Source organism: Peromyscus maniculatus, chromosome 15 (assembly GCF_049852395.1).
Source record: "Peromyscus maniculatus bairdii isolate BWxNUB_F1_BW_parent chromosome 15, HU_Pman_BW_mat_3.1, whole genome shotgun sequence".
NCBI classification, from domain to species: domain Eukaryota; kingdom Metazoa; phylum Chordata; class Mammalia; order Rodentia; family Cricetidae; genus Peromyscus; species Peromyscus maniculatus.
This window is the reverse complement of record NC_134866.1, coordinates 81,650,926-81,671,004: the sequence shown is the minus strand read 5'-3', so window position 1 is coordinate 81,671,004 and position 20,079 is coordinate 81,650,926. Positions and strand designations below refer to the sequence as shown.

The following is a 20,079-nucleotide window of genomic DNA, read 5'->3' as shown; positions in this document are numbered from 1 at the left end:
ATAAATAACGATAAAGAAGGATACTTTAGAAAATGTTCTGACACTACTTTGTTAAATTAAGGGCAATTGTATCCAAGTTGCTGAAAAAAAAAAGCTATTTCTACCTTCATCTTGTCAGTCTCTGTTTGGATTTGTTTTATTAAAAGCCTAAAAATTGCGTTGATATTAAGTGCTAGAAGTTAAACTAAGACATGAAAACATTAAGTACAGCCTGTCATCAAGCTATCCTACTCGGTGTCTAACTAGTACACCAAGTTTCCCCACCCCCACCCTGCAACTTGGTCTTCTGTCCATTTTATATCCTTTCTTGTTGCAATCTGTTAGCAACAAAAATACACATAGAAGCAACAGCCAGCTGCACTAACATTTACTGTCTGTTTTGTTCGGTTCCAACTAAAATTTGAATATGCAAATGATGTGACACACTTGGCACGTGAATTTCCCACAGGTACGAAGTTTTCTCCTTTTGGGATGCGACTCAGCAGATGTAAGGCACCATTTGTTGTTGACTTTCAAATTTTCTAATGTTTATTTTCTCAAATCCAAATGTACTGGCGACATGTTTACTAATCCCTTTTGGACAAAGATGCAAACATCCGCCTAGAAACCACACTAGACATCAAACTTATCCAAAACTCCAATGACAACAAAGGTAAAGGGAATACTTATAGTGTATGGGTTTTATCTTTTTGAGAAAGAAAACTTGGACTAGTAACAGTAATTCAGTCCTTAGTGAAGACAATAGGCTCCTTTGGCTTGAATAACTTGTTCAGATCAGAGGTGGGAGCACACCATCCTCACTGAACAGGTAAGATCTGTGGCCCTTCATGTACAAACACAGACACACACACAGACACACACACCAAACCAAAAAACGCTAAGCCCAGAAATTTAACATAGAATGGGAAGGAATACAGTAGTTCCAAGACCCTCAATGGGTACCTAAATACACAAATGGTACCAATCTCTCTCTCTATTTTCTTCCTGTACATACACACCAAGATAAGAGTATAATATATAAACAACTAATAAAAACTCCAATAATCATAACAAACACTGTAGTAAAGTCATATACATATGGTCACAGCCTCTTTCTCACTCAAAATGTCTAGTTGTATAGTAATGTTTTCAGCTTCCAGTTGATCTCAGAGAGCCAAAGGAAGCGAAGCCAGGGGTTACAGGGACCTACTGCATTTCACTTAAGAGAAAAAAATGGGGGGCTGGAGAAATGCTTCAGCGGTTAAGAGCAGGTACTGTTCTTTCAGATGACAGGAATTCAATTCCCAGGATCCACGTCAGGCAGCTCACAACAATCTGAACTCCACTTTCAGGAAAATTCAATACTTGCCCACATAAATATATACATAGCGACAAAAACAGAAATAAATCTAGAAAGAACAAACCTAAGCTGCCTGCCTTGGCTACTGATTCTCAAGGACACCGGTCCTGTTATCTAGGCACCTAACTTTACTGTTTCCACAGTCACAGGGTAAAGAGGCACCATTCTGTCGCTGTGAGTAATACCCGGGGGTGGGGTGGGGGTCCATCCTCCAGGCTGGGAATGCCCAGGGCAGCCTTGACTCAGCTACTCTGGGCTCTGCAGGGTAGCCTTGACTCAGCTGCTCTGGGCTCTGCAGGACAGCCTAGACTCAGCTGCTCTGGGCTCTGCCAGTCAGTTCCTAACTAGTTGTTTCAGAGAAGGGACTGAGGCCTCCTGGGAAAGTGGGGTAAAGGAAGAGTCCTTTCTCTTGTGGATTTCCTTTACAAATGGGAATGAATATGCAAATTGTTCTTTGATTCCAGTCCTTCCTTACAAACATTTCCAGAGGGGTGGGGGTAAGGGGGGTGATTATATTTTAAATTAACAGGAAAAATAGTTCAACAAAGCAAGAATTTAGTGATAAGAATATTAACTGCTAATTGTTTATATTCTCATGGAAGGGAGGGCTATATCATCGTATGTAATAATGTATAAGCAATAAATTCTGTGATCACAAGAGAAATGGTTAGGGTCATCTCATTTTATCAAAAGTAAGAATTACATTTGGTGATAGATGCTTTTAATCACAGCACTCCAGAGGCAGAGGAAGGCAGATTTCTGTGATCCTGGTCTATAGAGCGTGTTCCAGGCCAGCCAGTTACATGGTGAGACTGTATCTCAAAACAAAACAAAAAAAAAAAAAAAAAAAAGAACTGCGTATGTGGGCTAGGTACATAGTACTTGCCTCACATGCATGAGGTCCTGGGTTCGAGTCTCAGTACCATCACCATGACCAGTAAAATTACGACAACAACAATCATAATAAATATTTGTGATTAATCAATCACACTGATCTTTCAGAAACATAGTCCGTTTCCTAGGAAAACACAGAAGGCAAACATTCAAGCTTTTTCTGACTATCCAGACGCAGAGAAGGAGGGAGGCTCAAGGGCCCTCTCATCAAAGGTCCTGTAGCTTGCCCTGCTTTCTCCACAGAGAACCACGGTGACAGAATGCAGAACAAGTGACCAGCACCCAAAGGCAGATGCCGGAGACAGTCCTCCAGCTTCCTGGCAATGCCTCGCTTGAAAGGAAGAGAGAAGGTAGACAGAGCTAAGAAAAGGCCTATTCTGAAACACAATTCCCACCAACAGGAATGCCTCCCTGCCTATTGTCTCCAGCAGAGAGTCATGCATGGAGAACATGGCACCCCACCAAGGTGTGTAATTCAGGGTCAGGTCTCTACTTTCTGTGACCTCTGTGTAGTGCAGTTGATTGATGTGATTTACCACAGCCTTGCTTTCTAGACAAGGAGTAACAAGCATGGAGGGACACTCAAAGGGCAGAGTGTGAAAAATGCAAAGATAACATGCCCGGGAAAACCATGAAAACAAACCCAGAACGAAGGCTCTTTTCTTTTCGTTTTTAGAAAGGATTTTGGTCAAAATGTAAAACAGGTCAGGTCAATGTCTGCTTTTTGTTTTATATGTAAAAAAAAAAAAAAAAAAAAAAACAGCTAGGACCTGATGTCAGGAGTCCTCAGGGTCATGGGTGCATGGGGCATACAGAGGTTTATGTAAAGTCGGGTGCCCAAGTGTCCTCTCAAGTTGGCAGAGTTTAGAGGTTTACACAAACTCTTGGTCAGAAGCTCACAAGACTACATATCCAGCCAAGGCTGGACTTCCACCAGAGGACTGCAAAGTGTGTGTTCACGCTGCTAAGCAGCACTGCAGACAACTTCTTCACAAGAATGTGATTTGTATTCCCCACCCCCTAGACCCTCACTCACAGTTGAGGCATCTCCTTGTATAGGAAGGAAAATGCGAGACCCCCAACAAAGTCAGGTGGTGTGTCTGTCAGAACAGGTACCCAACAGGTAAGGCAGAGGGGCCAGATTGCTGATGTGTGCCTCAGTGTGGAATGTACACCTTGCACACTCCAACAAAACAAGGAAAAATGTGTTCCCCAAAGATGCCCAAGTGGGACACTAGGTTATGGGAAGGTGCAATAAAACATGAACCTCGTGTGGATAACTGCGGCCTTCACACAAACAGAAAGCCATAAGGGGCGGGGGAGCATTACAAACAATACAAAATCTGGGCCCCAGGTCACCTGCTGGTAGGATACACCTTCTACTCCCTATCAGCTTCAGCTACTTTTCTAGCGGCAGAACAACCTGTCCCAGGGGCCGTGGCAGAAGATAAGCATTCTGGAGGCACAGCAAGCAATGTGGAAGGCCACAGCGACAGCGTACCTCAGAGGTGAATGAAGCAAAGGGCAAATAAGGCCTGGTGGCCAAAAGCAGGCTGAGCTAGTCAACCTGTCCACCTACACGTGACACACAGAGCAAGTGGCTCCTTTCAGGCGTGTGTTGTAGCTGGGGGATGAGGCTCCATCACAAGTCTCCATCACTGGATGAGGCGCTACTACTGAACTGTGTTGCTCAGGTGCATCACAGGGGACCAGGACCCCTCTTCTTGTAGAGCTCACCATGAGAAAGGCAGAAGCCGAGGGGCAGGTTGCCGCAGGGCCAGCTTCAGTGAGGAGCAGAGGGGATCAGCAAAGCAGGGACCTAGGAAAGAACTGTCGGAGCTGAGAGGACACCCAGCCATGAGGGAAGGAAAACAGAAAATGTCTTCATCTTCTGCTTTGCTTTCGAGCCCAAACTAGGAACCCCAGCTGTGTTTACTGAATGAATGTGATGCCCCCAGTCAAAGATCATTCAAGAAAGAAACTCATTCACTGCACAGGCCAGGGTGTTCTAAACAACTGCATGCAAAACGTAATGGTAGAAGGTCCGTTGTTCCCGAGAGGAGCTCCTTAATCAGATGTTCATATAGGCTGTGTTTTGTTGGTGTTGACGTTTCCTGAGCATTGATTATGTACCTGGCACTCACTAGCTTAGCTCCATAGCTTATCTTCATGCAAATGTTGTTTCCTTTAACCCCACAACTAAATTTCATAGTCTTCTCTCGACGGGAAGGAATACACTTCAAAGAAAGAGAAAGGTGGATTCCCTTGCACCAGGAGGAACTGCTCATAAAGAGTCTACTTTGGCCCAGAGTTGAATGACAGTCTTCTCTGAAATACAGAGGGATAGCCAGGAGCATAGGTGTTTGGGAGGCAGAGTCAGGAGGATGGCCAGAGCTTAGGAGTTCAAGACCTCCTCTCAAACATGAGGCAGAGAAGGGGATGACTGTGGTTATGGAGAATCAACAGGATAAAAGAAACAAGGTTAGCATGCACACGGGTCCAAGCTTCCTCTGTCTACATCACTGCCCATCAACAGGTGTCATCCAGGTGTCCAGAGGAGAGAACTATGCACAGTTCTTAGGGCTTGAAGAATAGTGGCCTTATAAATGAGAGAAAGAAAACAGAGAACTCAAAGGAAGCCATATGAGATGGAGGGGGTCCAAAGAAAAAAAGACAAGACTGAAGAAGTCTATTATGTAAGAGGAGAAAAGAGAGGGGAGAAAAGAACCCCCTTTTCTTGCCGCCACACAATTTTCCACTACAAAGGCTCTGGAAATGAATACAGATACAGCTCTCTGTAACCAACACAGGAGCTGCTGACCTCCCACGTCACATGAATCATATTTAAATGAGACTCTGAGGCTAAAGTTCCTAGAGTATCTGATGAATGTTTAGTACAATGCCCTCCTGGTGACCCCCTCCTTCCACAGTCTTCCCAACCTTTCAGTCATTCCTAATTTCTCATGTATGTCCAGGCTCATTCTTTCTAATATTTCCGTGTACGCTATCATGGGTCTCTTCTCAAATCCTACTAAAATCTTTCATTGTTCTCTCTTTCCACATATCAAAAAGAAAAATGAAAAGGCTATTAAAAATCTCACTGCTCACCAGAGAAAAGAAAGCATGGCAAATAGTGCAACACCTTACAAAATAAGAGAGTCATTTTCCTGTAAGTCTTATTCCTTGACTGGGTATGACAGCCGGAGAAACTTACACCGGATAACAGTTATAAAATATAATTTTGCTTAGAAGCTATTTTCACCAAGTCTTTTTTGTCAGTAATTATGACCTGGAACCCTCAACTCCACCTTATGAGTCATCTCTAATTCAACTGAGCTATTTGTTTATGGTTCTGCAGCCCTTTGTATTTTGGGTGCAATGAGGTCATTTTTCTTCTTAACTGAACCTACTTAACTGTTTCTAACTTTAAAAAGAAAGAAGTCAGGAGACCAGAGAGAGAGGAAGAGTTAAACAACTAACAGCACTGGATGCTCTTCCAGAAGACTTGGCTGCAATTTCCCCAACACCCACATGGTAGCTTCCAACTTCATGTAGCTCCAGTTCAGGGGATCTGGTGCCCTCTATTGACTTCTGTGGGCACCTGCATGCCTGTAATGCACACATACAGTCACACACACACACACACACACACACACACACACACACACACACACACACACACATATAAAATAAAAAGAGAAGTTAGGTCAGAAAACATGTTATTTGATGGAGAAAAAACAATGACTTGTTTATCTTCCGTCTACTAAACTAAAATACGGAAGAAATGCAGTAATTTGAAAATTGTATGTGCCTAGAATGCATGGACAGTTCAAGCCTTTTTGGTCTGCTTGCAAAAAAAAAAATGCTTTTAACTTACTGTAATTTTAAAAAAACCACATTATTTGTTCCTATTAAATATAGTATCCCTTTGGAGTCCAATGCGGGAGGCATATCTCAAGTCTGTTCTTTGATACCACATTTTCCATCTTGTTTCCCAGTGCTAAAATAAATCTGCCTCTTAATTCTTATTCCGTCTTTCATCTGGGAAAGCCTGACGACACAGTACGATCAGAATTCCTTCCAGAAACCTCCTGTGCAGCCCCCATCCAGCTCTGTTCAGTATGCAACCACAACTCAACAGCTTTATCTGTTTAATGTACCTAGTTATTCCTTTCTAAGTCTCTGGGGGTGGGAAAAAAGACTGCATCCCCTTCACATACACCCCCCCAAAAAGGGGGGGGGGCGAGATTTTCTAGTGAGTAACGGTATCTAACAAAACAGACCACACGAAAGCTGAACAGGACGAAGCTGTCTCGGTGAGAAACTGAATAAAAGAGAATCTACCCAGGAACAGCTGTGTCCACGCCCAAGCATGCACCACCTCCAGCACATGGATTTTGAGGGTAGCTTCCATTTAAGACAAGTAGCCAGTGAACCCGAGTTTCTCCTCACAGGGCCAAGCAGACTCCAAGCATTCTGCCACAATGGCACTGTCCTTTGGGGAACAGAAGCTTCTTTCCTTTTATGCTAACCCCAAGCCTCAAGAGGAAATTAAGGGGCAGATTCTAGGTTAGAAAAACAATGGTTTCTTCTCCGCTGAGTTCTGTGGTCACTTTAAGACCCTACATTTTTCCATGCAAACCACATTAACATTAAATATGCTTATACTAGACTTACCCTTTGCTTTCCCAAAGCAGTAACAATCCCCAAGAACAGGACGCCTGCGTTAATTCAATGGCCACTGTAATAATAGTGTTTAATGATACTCACTAAACAGGCTCTCAGACACCATCTCCCAATTCATACAAACTCCCAACCACACAGAAGCAAACTTCCAGCCATGTCATGATTGACCAGACTTTTATATACACTATATATCAGTTCAGGTCAACTTGCCAACATGGCGCCTGCTCAAAGCTTAACGTCCTGGCTCAAATCTAAGATTTTACTACTTAAAAAAGAAACTAAAACCAAAAGGTCATTAAATAACCAAACACTCATCATGCTGACCTGGTTGCTCAGTGTCTGCTTCAGTTTTTGAAGAACCCGGTGCCACGGGAAGAGGTCGAGGGGGCCGGGGCTTCGGAGTGGGAGGGGAAATTCTTTTCCTTCCGATATACTCAACGTAAGTTCCTGGAAAGTCTCCCCTCTCCCCGGTGGTCTCATTGTAACCATTTAACCAACCGATATCTTCAGGCCGGGCTTCCTGTCCATCAGTGAATCCAAGGGCCACTAAGGACCCTTTATTCACAGTCAGGATGTCCCCCAAGTGCAGGTCGATGTCCTCTTCTCGCTCCTTCTTGTAGTCATACAGGGCTCTGTACTGGTAACCCTCAGCACTCATATTGGCAGCTCCGTCACCCTCCAAAAGAGGGGGCTGCTTGTACACCGCAGTCTGAGTTTACGTTTGGAGGGAAAGTGAGTTCAGAGAATGGGCTAAAACCCCCAACAGGTGGCCAGCAGAGGACGAAGGACCACTATCCAAAGGCTTAAGAGAGGTGACTGGCCATCCGGCTGTCCATCTGTCCTCCATCAATGGTGTGACTGAAGACACGGCTCTGCTCCCTCTGCGCGCCACAGTCCTCCCTGGTGTTTTTTTCAGCGACTTGTCAACACCTTGACTCCGGGCTGACTCTCACAGCGAGGTCCAATCCTCTCTGACGTTCCTGTCACGCCGTCCATCTGTCGTCTGATTTTACTGTCCCGCTCCACTCTCAGCTTCACCTAGCAAAGCAAAAACAGGGCTTGTGAATGAACCTCACACTTCGCCATCTGTGGGGATTTGAATTTCTACTTCCATTCAACAAGTACTTAATCACTCCGGCAGATGACATACACAGGCCAGTGTGCTGCTGCTTGACACAGTATACAAAACCCAAGATTAGCAAGCCAGTCCCTGCCTTCTAAGAACACTGGGCGGGACAGGAGTCGACGTGCTAACATGTGGCAATGTTCTGGAGATAAAAACTGGTACACAAGGAACCAAAACATTAGGTAACGGCCATAATAGCCGCTGACACAAAATGCCACGGGGTTCAAGTGAGAGACCACATCGAATTGCAGGAATCTGCAGACAGAATGGAATGTGTGGCATGATCCTGGGCACAGACAGACCAAGCAAATGTCATATTATGGAAAGAAGCGCAGGCCGTCTCACCCATCAGCAGACAGAGAGGGAACAGCAAACCTGGGCTGGGAAGACAATAAGGGCCACCTGAAATGCACACGTGCACAGTGAGTGTAAGTCCGTCCTCTACAGTGAGCCTCGCATGGTGATGTTGGGGACGCAGTCACTCAGGAAGGCTGCACTCAAGGAATCTCAGTCTGACCTCAGTGCCCACCAGGGACTGACTGGCACAGAGAGAAAATGGAGGTGAAGGCTGCTGAGAAAGGTGAGGACAGAGACCAGAGAGGCAGCAGCAGGTATGTAAAGATGCAAACTGAAGTAGTACAGCATAAAAGGGGAAGGGTGGAAGGTGAAAAATGCTCACGGGCGGAAGCAAGAAGGACCAGTGTTTGATCCTGGGTTGCTGACAATTCCATATCAATAGCAGGCAAAGGAAAGTCAAGAGACCTGATGGGCTCACGGGATCTAGACCTCCACTGCAGATGTGCTAGACCTCCACTGCAGATGTGCTAGTGACCGGCCAAAAACTCCAGCTGAAATCAGGAGTACACCTGAGGTTTCGTAATGAGCTTTGAATGAAGTAGAACTGATTTCAGTGGGATGGGAACCATCACTGACTTTCTGGGATGCCAGACTGCAGGCCAGCAATGAGGAGAGCAACTAGATCTTAAGGACTTAAGATATGAAAGGAAGTAGCCATGCTGCGGAAGCACTATGTAAAACAGGCTTGGGGGAGGCCAGGGTAATGAGAGCCGTTTTCTTTCAATCGCCAAGCATAGTGGGTGCAGAGCAATTGGAGAGCCAAAGTTAAGAGAACTTTGGTCACCATGGATGGCTGACAGGACAGCATGCAGCATGGATCCACGCTGCCCCTCATTTATTTCTCAATGTTACCTTTACTGCAGAGACTAAATTCTAGCTAAAGGTCTCAGTTCACCAACCTGTACAATGAAGAAATACAAACACCGCCACACGAGCCTGTGTCAAAGAGACTTTCCTACGTTTAGAAGAAACACTTTAGCAGTGGAGTGTTAGAGGCACTCGTCAGTGTAGGCATCTTAAGAAACACAATCTAGCCACAGATTAATTGTTATGTTGGCATTCAGAAGTGTAAAGTATTCAACTTCACATGGCTAAAGCCTCTTAGCTTTATACAATAACACTCTAAGGAGGGCTGCATATTAAAAGGAAGTAAAAACAAACACTGGAAATCTTTGTGTAGCAAGAATATTAATTTGGGATAGTACTCTACTTTGCATTTCAGGCATCAGAGGGAAGAAAAATTAATGCAGCCAGTGGAGCGGATGAGAAAAATAAGCTATATTACGTTTGAAGAAAACCTCTCCTTCTGAAAGATCCAGAATCAAATTAAATATTCATTGCATAAATTCACACAAAAATGTAGAACTAGCAAATCTCATTTTTTTTTTTTTTGGTACTAATGTGCTCTGTACAAAAGAGACACAGAGCTCCAAAGAACATGAACATTTACATATCCCTAAAAGCTTGGAAACCAGGCAATATGCCTAAGAATAATTTAATTCCTTCAAATCTGCCCTGAAATTTTTGTTAGCTTTTTCTGGCAATGTATGTCTTTTAGGGGGAGGGGAAAGCCCTAAGTCAGTAGCCAGGGCAGATCTTTCTGCCAGCTGGTGCCTTGCACTTCCTCAATTTCAACCACCCAGAGGACCAGTTTGGTGGGATTCTCAGTAGAACAGGAAATACAATGCCTCCAGCCCCCAGCAAGCATGAAACAAGGCCTAGCACACAGCACAACAATATAACTAGGCAGGTTCCACACCAGCGACTCCGAAACTGCTCCATGCCTTTGCAGGGCTCTCTGAACCTGAGAGCCTCTTGAGTGTGCCTGGGGCTAAGTCCACAGGAGGGAGTACAGCTCTGGGAGGAGTCTGATAACTGTAGGAGGCTAGATTCTTGAGAAGCAATCCCCACCCTGTGTGCCGAGACCTCCCTCGAAAATTGGGCCAATGCTCTCTCCCAGCCAGTGTCAGGTGAATCTTAAAAACTCTGCAGAACTCCAGGTCTCAGTCTGATAAAGGAACCCCAGATATCTTAAGACTCGGGGACTGCAAGTAGAGTACCAGGAAGATCAATGCAGACGGTTAAGGTTGGCTGTCAAGGTCAGCAGCGACTGTCAGTGAAGCAGTCTGAAGGCAATGTTGTAAAAAGAGAGGGCGAGTACACCAGTCATTTATTTGGGTGGGGACCTGGTCACGTGGCAACAAGGTTCAGAGAGACCTTGGCTGGGCACAGAGAGCACAATGCAGCCCTCTGCACACTTTCTCTGGCCTGCCATACGCATTTAAATGAGGCAGTGTTGGCACAATCATCAGAACATGATACGTAGTGGGAGCTGTGCCTACATTAACCCATTCCATCCTCGCAATAACCAAGGTGTTGTAGATATTCTCACGTGACAGATGGAGGACGTTTAGTACCTCGGGCATAACCGCACTCAGCATCAGCTGTAGACTAAATTCAGATGCAGCCAGTGTGTGGAGCCCCCACTTTTGAGACCACCGTCACTTACTTCTGGACTCCCTGAGCTAAGATGCCCAGGGGCAGCTTAGGCACTGCAGGAGCATCAACAATGCAGTGTCTTACCTGCTCTGGCTGTTCCCCCAGGAGAATTCTGTGGATCTGCCTTCACAGCAGCCACACAGGTACGTGCGGCTGGCTCTCTAACACACAGGCACAAAAAGAAGCCAAGATAAGTGGTCAGCACTCCAGCCAAATGCAGGACCCAGCGCCTCAATCATGCAAATGCATCCTTGCCTACGAAGTCCATAAATTAGTGACTAAAAGGCTCTTGAGTACATCGCTTCTGGAAGACTGCCCACTTCTGGAATCCTGCCCTTCCCTGTCCCCTACCAATGCAGCTTCTGCCACCTGTATCCCTCTTGGCCAGTCTGCCCTGTGCTGCTCTCCTGGGCCCCACATTGCACAATTTCTAACAACTTAGCTCCTCCCTGGGGAGATAAGGGAAGCATCCATCCAGAGTCACAAGGGCTGTCACATCTAGAGGACTGGCAGGCTCTCCCTTAAATTGTCCCCAGGACTGCAGACCACCCAGCAGCCGGGATCATGAGCACCTGTGTGAGCCTCCTGACGTCAATTTGGAGTTTTGACAGAACAGGTATTTCCCCACTTTCACCAAATTATGCCTCCCATTCTCTTGGGCTACAAACACCTGCCCAGCAAACTTATTTCGATCCAGATTCAGAGCAAAGGTCATTTTATGTGTGGATAATAGTCATCGCCAACAAACTATTATTTGCAGGTAACTCAGGCAACTTTATGATATAAGCTAAGGCATGTATAGGATACTGTATACTCCCCCCCAAAAAAGCATAAAGGAATTCTGTGAAGAAATTAAAAAATAACTTATTTTTTATACAAGACCACATGCAACTGCCCACAATTTCCTTATGGGAACTATTTGGCTCTGGTCTTTCAACCCTACGCATGGCTGTCTACGGTCCCACTCACTGGATGTAAAGTTTCTTTCCCTGCTAGCATACTGAGCAATTCTCATGCAATTTGCCCAGATAAAATTGTTCCTAGTGCTTGACAGATAACAATCCCTGACTGCTCGATGTGCAAATGGCTTGAAAATAGTCTTTTTTTTTTTTTTTTTAGTTTAACCTTCTAACCTGCAGGCACAATGAGAAAGAACCAAAGTCTCTGAAAAACCCTCCGGTTTTGTTGACTTACTCTATTCACCTTTTACAAAGGACAGGATTTGGGGAACATAATGGGGAGGCAGAAATAAGGGACCTCCTCAAATTGCATCTAAAACAACAACAAAAAAGATATCTACTCGTGCATTGCCATCCTGTGACATTAGCAGTGTGACTCTGGGTGGTGGCACCAACAGGGTCTATAGTCAAGCCCTTGTCTTGACTACACCACCATGTGTAACCCTTTGTCCCTTAACATGCGAGCTCAGCATCAAGGATACATGTCCCACCTCCGCTTACACAGTCTTTTGAAACACAAGAACCATGACTTGAAAATCTGTCTACCTTTCACAATTCTGGAAGTTAGGAGCCATTAAAACTGACTGAGGTCCTGGGCAAACACTGTGTTTTTATATGTAAAGTGACGAGACCGAACAGCCTCAGTTAAAAAAAGGATGGATGGAGGAGGTGTGCTCAACTTGAGTCCAATGCTACAGGCATCTAATATCTCCATTCCTTTCCAGACCGACAGCTAAGCAGAATGTGCTGCCTGCCACCACCCTCCAGGCTGGGTAGCAAATGTGGGTAGGTAAGGTGTGAAGGCTGTAATTCTTGCCTGCAAGCCCTTTATGGGGCAGCGAGTACACACCCAGGTGACACTTTAAGAGACAGGACTGCAAAGCAGTTACAGCCCCGGTTCCCGGAGCACACCAAGAAGGAGAGGAGAGGGCTACCCGGGCCCACCCACAGCAGCCCTTCTAGACTAGAGAGAGGGGGGTCATGATAGAGAGAGGGCTAGGACTAAGGGCCGTGTGACTAAGAAGAGATCCTCCCATTGAGAAGAGGCTATGAGGCCCATATGCCTGGGTCCCTGCACCATGACAGTAGAGATTGAAATGGTAGCCCTGGGGGGAATGGACAAAGGGAGGTGCCCTAAAGTGTCTCTTCTTATGAAAAAAAAAATGGTCCTTAAAATTCATGGCAGGAAGAGTGGATTCTCTGTTGCAGCTAACAAGGGTTGCCCTGACCCATGCCTAGATCTGTAACTATTGGCAAGTCACTGAAGTCTCCCTCCGGCATCATTTCATCACCTGTGAGGCCGGTGGAAGAAGCAGACCTATACCTCGCTAGGTCATTATGAGGATTAAAGGCAATTACGCTCACAAAGCATGTCGCACCATGCTTCTCAGTACAAGCTTAATATAATTAACCCCAACTCAGTGCTCGCCGTGTGCCAGGCACAGTTCTTGGAGTTTTGCATGCACCCTTGCAAACTGCTGTAGCTCAATTATCAGCCCCATTTTGCAGATGAGAAAACAAGCAAAGTTAAACAGCGTGACCGAAGTGACAGTCAACTGCAGGGATGGCATTCTCGTAACTGCTCTTAGGAACAATAGGTCTTCGAGCAATATCAGCATTGAATGTCACTGCCGTTTACACAAATGCAGATTTAAAACAGAAACAGACAGGTGCCAGGAATTTTCTCTGTGCACTGCCTTTCAATGCTGCAAGCAGTTCTAAAAGAAGCCTGAAGCTACCTAAAATAAAACCCTGCTGTAAATAGAGTCAGATAGAGCCTGCCTGTGGACTTAGCCCAAGTAATTCTTCTTCCAGACCCAAGGGAGAAAGCAGCTCAGTAGAGGTCAACGGTGTTATGTGGGAGGGCGACATGAATGTGCTTGGTGGCAGGGCACAAGGTGGGAGTCACGACACAGTTGTCTAATTGGGGTTCATGGCTGCTCCCTTAGGCTGCCCTCAGGGAGGAAAAACTGAGCGCAGTAATGCAATGCTCAGGAGAATGAGGGCAGCTGGGTCCTCACGGGACAAGCCCAGCCCTCAAGACCACGGAGGCATTCCGGGATGAAGGCTGGACCACGGGCAAGGCATCTCGCCTCTACCAACCCACACCACCCACTGGTGGAGCCTCCTGACCCTTTGGCCAGGTTCCTATGACTTCAGTGCTCTCCCAGGTGATCATTAACCTGAGAACTATTTTGACTCCAGGTGCTTTATAGGTATACATTTGATTGACTTTCAAGGAAAACCGTGGTGGCGGAACAAAATCTCCAACGACGTTTCTCCAGTCCTTTGTTTTATTTCTTCAGTAAGCTTGTACTACACTTATTCCACATTTCACCAGATAAAGGTATGGGGGTGGGGGTCAGGGGGGTAGCATAAGCCAAACAAACAAGCTATACATAATTACACAGTCTATTTTTCAGTTCATTTAGCTTAGTGTACAAGAAATGGCCTTGAACTGCCACTGCGTCAGGCAAGTGATTTCAATACGAGTATTGGCAAAGGCATGACAAAAAAAAAAAAATCACATGAGGGAGGAGACAAACGAGGCTTTAAAAGGCACAATAAATAAATAATATTAATGCTTTAAGAGTTCATCACAACCCATGTTTCAAGAAGGAGAAAAATGATAGAATTTACACTGTCTCATTTTAAAGTTAAAAACAAAACTGACAGTTGGGTTTGGTGGCACAAGCCTATAATCCCAGGATTTGGGAGGTAGAGGTAAAAGGCTCAAGAGTTCAAGCCAACGTATGCTACATTGGTAGTTCAAGGCCAGTCTGGACTAACTTTGACACTGCCTCCAAAATAATGAGTATACATCACACACACACACACACACACACACACACACACACATACACACACACACACACACACATACACACACACCTGATAATTAATCCCTTCTATTGACAAGTAACTTTCTAGTTTTCAAAGCTTCACCAGGATACTTCATTTCCTGCCTTTGCTGGCAAAGCCCTGTACCTTGCAAGGGGCTCTGTGCTTGGCCAATCTAATATGCATAACGGACTGACAGATAGGGGCTAATTTCTTCTGTGTGTGTTCACCTCATTTATGAGAGAATTAAAAGTTCAAGCAAACGTTAGCTCAGCTCTACTCGGCCATAAACCCCTTTTCCCCCTAGTTGGCTAATTCACTATCTCTTTATCCAATAAAACACATTTTGCAAATCAAAAATGCAAACACAATAAAAGCTGGACCAGGATTATTGCTGCTTTAACAAGTAGGTGGATAATTTTTCAAAGTAAATGCCTTTTACAACACTTTCCTGAAGTACTTAGGAGAAAGGGGGGGGGGGAGGTAGAAAGGAAATTTCAATCAACACTATAACCTTAAAGCTCGTGGTGTTCATGGCAAAACTTTAAAGGAATAGCCAACACTTTAAAGGGTACAAAGTTTGTGCGAGTTGAATAGACTTGCCCTTAAGATTCAAAGCCATTTGAGAATTAAAAGGGGAAAGGAGACAAGAAAAGGTAATGGGGGAGTGGGTATGACTGAAATATGTAATATGCATGTATAAAAATGTCCTAAAAATTAAAAAGAAAAGCAATCCATCAGCTTAGGTGTAATTAACATTTCCAAAAGACACATCATTCAACCCACCACCAACAGCCAAACTACACATTCCTGTAATGTGTTCTATTGCTTAGTTTCCCCATACCAACTTTATACTGGAAATGTATCAAAGACAAAAAAACAAAACAAAACAAAAAAACTAAAGAAAACAACATACTGAATCAGTGGGCAGTGAAATACTTTTTTTACATGGCTACAGCGCATCACAGATGTGAAAAAAGGAGAGTGCTATCATAAAAAAATGCAAATAAAACAGCAGATAACAACGTGCACATGGCAGAGTTGTTATGCAACTAGGAACAGGTCCCAGTGCAAGATGAAAGTTAAAAGTGAACTCCCACAACAGTCTGAGAGGCAGTATCAGCTCCATCCAACTTTCTTCAAATCATAAAACTGACAGATTGCTATGGAAAAGTAGTGTGGCCTGCAACAGGCAACTAGACAGAGGCGGCCAGCGGTGGCACTGCAGGGGAACTTCTTCTGCAAAGCAAGGAGCTTCCCCCTCGGGCCTTCACTGTTTAAACCTGACTTTGAACTACCAGAGGTGCAAGAAAAATCCCGATCGTTTTCTTTGCAATGAGTAAAAACAGTTGTTTCCCAAATTTTAAGCAACTTGTGTGCTTAAGAAAACGACCTGCTTACCATTAAGTGCTTTATCTCAAAAACAGTGAGTGCAGCTATTGGAACAAAACAAAACAAACAAACAGAAAAGCTCATGAACATGTGCTGGTGCCTTGCTCAGTGATAAACGATGCATGGACACCTCACCTATGCAGAAGGCCCTTAAATCTAAGGATTTCTACTTTAGAAATCTACTAATCTGCTAATCCGTGGCAGAAATAACCCCATCTGCCTACTCTTCCAAGCTTTCTTTGCTCATAATTTACCATCTTTAAGGTGCCCAAAACATAGGATAGGTTAACGAAATATTAAGATGTTCTTCCACATGGAGTTTAGGTCAATCAGCTTTGGGAGTGCTCCTACCACCTAAAACTTGAAACTGGATCTCACTGAAATGACAATCTCATGCTACATTCAAAACCCGGAACTGCTTCATCCTTTCCTACTTCGCACTGTCTGACAAAGAGGAAAAAGACAGGAAAAGAAAGGGGAAAAAAATTAAGCCCTAAAAACCATGAAACCACTAAATAAAGCATAGATGCACACCAGCACATTAAGAGAGCCTGCAGCTCCTTCCTCCGAGAATTAACGGTGGAAGTGAGACCTTTCCGGTATTACCAGCGCCGGGAGCAGAATTCCCCTGAATCCAGTGCGGGCTCAGGCATTCAACATGTCACAGCCACTCTGCTCACACCCTTGCGTTATTGTGCGCGAAAGCTGGTTACCAAAACGCATTTCTGTACATGCGTGCCTGGTCAGAGCGTTTCTATTCTCTTTGTCTCGTGATCTGCCGGGCAGTTTCTGCCTTTGGGAAGGAAGTGGCTTGCAGACAATTCCCCCCCTGATATTCTAGCTTAGGCTTGCACGCGGGCCGGCTTTCCCCAGTCGGCCGCATATTGCTGGGCAGGTCCCTCCAGGGTTGCCCCGCGTTAGGAAAAGCTGGATTTCCGGGCGGTGCCAGGATCCCACTCATTATGCCTCCTGCAACCTGCCCAAGCCCGGCGGGCGCCAGACGCCGAGCTAGAGCCCCAGCCACCGACCGCCCCGAGGCGCACTTCCCCCACCCCGGAAGAGGAGGGCGGCAAACTTCGGAGGGCGGGGGCTGGGGGCGAGCTCCGGGGACCCCCGTGGCCCAGCTCGGCCGGCGACCCCGGCTGCAGCTGCCGGGCCTTGGAGGGGACGTCGCGCTAATGCAAAGAAAGCGACCCAGGCGCTCTCCTCGCGCGCTCCCGGCTCCAGGAAGCTGCAGGGCAATAGGGGACCCTCGGAAGCGTGAGGTGACTAAGGAGGAGGGGAGCCGGCGACCGCTGGCAACTCCCGGACCGAATGCGCCCGGCAGCGAGCAAAGCCAGACCCGGGTAGCACCGAGGAAACGAAGAGCAGGAGGTGGTCGCGACCACGCAGGCTAGCCACTGGCCCGAGAAGGCTTCCCAGCGGTGGAGAGATGCTGGCGACTGGGGGTTGGCAGCTGGGTCGCTTCCCCTCGAGTGGCTCGGCAGCAGAAGCGGCTGCCGGTGACAGGAAGAGCAGCGGCCGAGCGCGTTCGCACCGCCTCCCCCTCCCGGGCACACCGGGACCCACCGCCGCCACCTACCTCCGGGGCGGCTCGCTTCCTTCCTCTGCCCCGCCTGGGCTTCAGCGTCCTCTCAGGGTTACAGCTCCCAGGCGCCTGCGATCCAGCTGCGACCCGCCGGCGCTTCGCTGTCCCGGCTCCTGGGCTGCACAACCGTCCTCGCCGCGGCCGCTGCTTCCTTCCAACTCGGCTTCAGCTGCTCGCTACTCCTTGCCGTGCGTGCGCCCTCAGCTCCAGCGCCTGGCGCCAGCCCCGCCCAGGACACGCCCCTCCGCCCCGCCCCCAGACACACACCAATCAGCGCCCGAGACCCCGCCCCCCAGAGCCCGAGCCGCGCCCTCCGCCTCTACCAGTCTCCGGGCAGGCGGGCGAGCGACCAGGGTCCAGGCGCTGTACTCAGTGCCTACCGGCCCTACCCCCACCCTCTCCCCCGCTGCCCTCGCCTCCGCCCCCTGCACAGGGATGCCCCGGGGCGACCGGACGGCGGGCGGGCGGGCGGTCTCCGCTGCGGAGCGCTCTACCTCTGCGCGCTTGCAGCTGGTTCGGCTGCGGGGCGTCTCCCAGGCCCGAAGCAGGGAGTGGAGGTGGGGAGTCCAGGGAGGTGGAAGATAAGTTCAGGCCTCCCAGGGAGCCCGGGCTTGCTACCTAGGAGACCCTGCGTCTTTCGAACCCACTAGAGCTTCAGCACAGTGCCTGGGGTCAGGAGGACGCAGATGCCAACGCTCGCCAAAGAAGGGAGGCCCTGTAATTCCTGGCTTCGCCAGCACAGCTTCCCTAGTGGTCAGAAAAACCGCGCCACCCAGCGTGGCACTCCCGGGGTGAAGGAGGGGTGAAAGGGTGAGCCGGAGCAACGAGTCCCCGCAGCCTGAGGCCGCCTGTAAAACCCTGGCACCGCTGCCTCCCGGACCCAGGCAGGACCTAGGGGAAAAGGAAGAGTTCTGAGAGGAGGGATCTCTGGCGGGCCATGGACCACAGAGCCTATGTAGGTCAGCCAGCCAGCCCAAGGCCCTTTAATGCTTCTGACAGGCTGCAGAAGCGCAAATGAATTCTATGGTTTCTAAAATGTAAAAGTGCACGTCCTTGGAGTAGTAACCACACCTGAAGCTCCTCAAAAACAACAAAAAAAGTGATGTTGGCTCGACCTTCCCATGATATGAGAAGATGTCAGCTCGTGTTTTGTTCTCCTGAAAACGTTCAAGAACTCTTGAACTTTTAAAAAATTGCTCCCAGGATATGGCTTGTTTTGTAGTTCAGGGGTCGGCAGCCACCCACCCTTCCTGCCCTAAAGTTCCTTTTTGCAGCTCTTCTCCAGGGTTCTGGCAAGAATCCTACTTTTTCTTAACCAAGTACTTACTCTTTTGTCAAATTCTCATTTTAGTGTATTAGTGTGAGTGTTGTTGGAAGCAAAGGGGGAAAAATGAATTTCACAGCTGATCCTTAGCAAATGTAATCGCTTTTTAAAAGGTGACTCACATTCTACTAGATCGGAGATCTCCTTGGTACACTATTCAGGTACTAATGCTCCTGTTACTCCTGGTATCTATTGAAGACAAAAGCAGGCACATTTAAGAATCCACTAGTCATGTGGGATGTGGTGACAAACACCTGTAATCCCAGCACTTTGAAGCTGAAGCCACAGAGTCTGAAGTTCAAGGCAGCCTAGACTTTGTAGAATCTCTCTAAAAACTGAGTATGTTAATTTGTGGAGGGAGATCCATCTTATGAGTAGAACCATTCCCTGGGCAGGAGATTCTGGTCTATACCTGTGGAGAAAGCAAACCGAGTATCATGTGTGCACACATTCTTTTTGTTCTTTTCTGATTGAGGACATAACGTGACCAGCTAATTCAAGCTCCTGTGGCTTTGACTTACCCACGATGACAGACCACTTTGAACTATGAGCTAAACCCTTTCTCCTTTAAGTTGCTTTGGTCGGAGTATTTTATCACAGCCATAAGCTACCAGGGTGCATTTGTGGTACTGTGTAAAATGAAGAGCCTTCTGGTAGATGGCAATGATGTGTTTTCCTGTGGTAGAGGTCCTTGGATCTAATCCAAACTAAGATGACTAAAATAATAAAACATTCGCGATGTTTTCCTTAGGTTCACCTCTGAGGAAACTGAAATTGCAGCTGGCTCCTCTTCTTGTGCTCACTAGAGTCTTGGGAAAAGGTTCCACCATAGGTGTCTCTCCAACCCAGTAACAACGCATAATCCGTAATCACTCCCTCTTTTAGACAAGTCCTCAGCAATTTATTGTGCACTTAGACTGCCTTTGACCTGTTTCCATCATAGCTGAACACAACACAGAGCTAATGTCAGAGGGGATCACATGGGAGGAAGATTAATGTATCTCTCCATACACAGCACCAAATAACCTGTCTGCTTCATTTGTGTGTTAAATTAGTACCTTCCCACACATCATT

General features: G+C 46.8%; 1 protein-coding gene across 1 annotated transcript in view; it reads right to left on the bottom strand.

Moving 5' to 3' along the window:
* Pik3r1 (phosphoinositide-3-kinase regulatory subunit 1) overlaps positions 1-17,924 on the bottom strand; it is an 87,755-nt gene extending 69,831 nt beyond the window's left edge. The window contains exons 1-2 of the mRNA XM_006982723.4: positions 17,676-17,924; positions 7,244-7,957 (exon numbers count right to left, since the gene is read on the bottom strand). Of these exons, the coding sequence (XP_006982785.1) occupies positions 7,244-7,577 (334 nt within the window). The 5' untranslated portion in view covers positions 7,578-7,957; positions 17,676-17,924. The remainder of the gene's footprint in view (positions 1-7,243; positions 7,958-17,675) is intronic.
* Between the last annotated feature and the right edge of the window lie 2,155 nt (positions 17,925-20,079).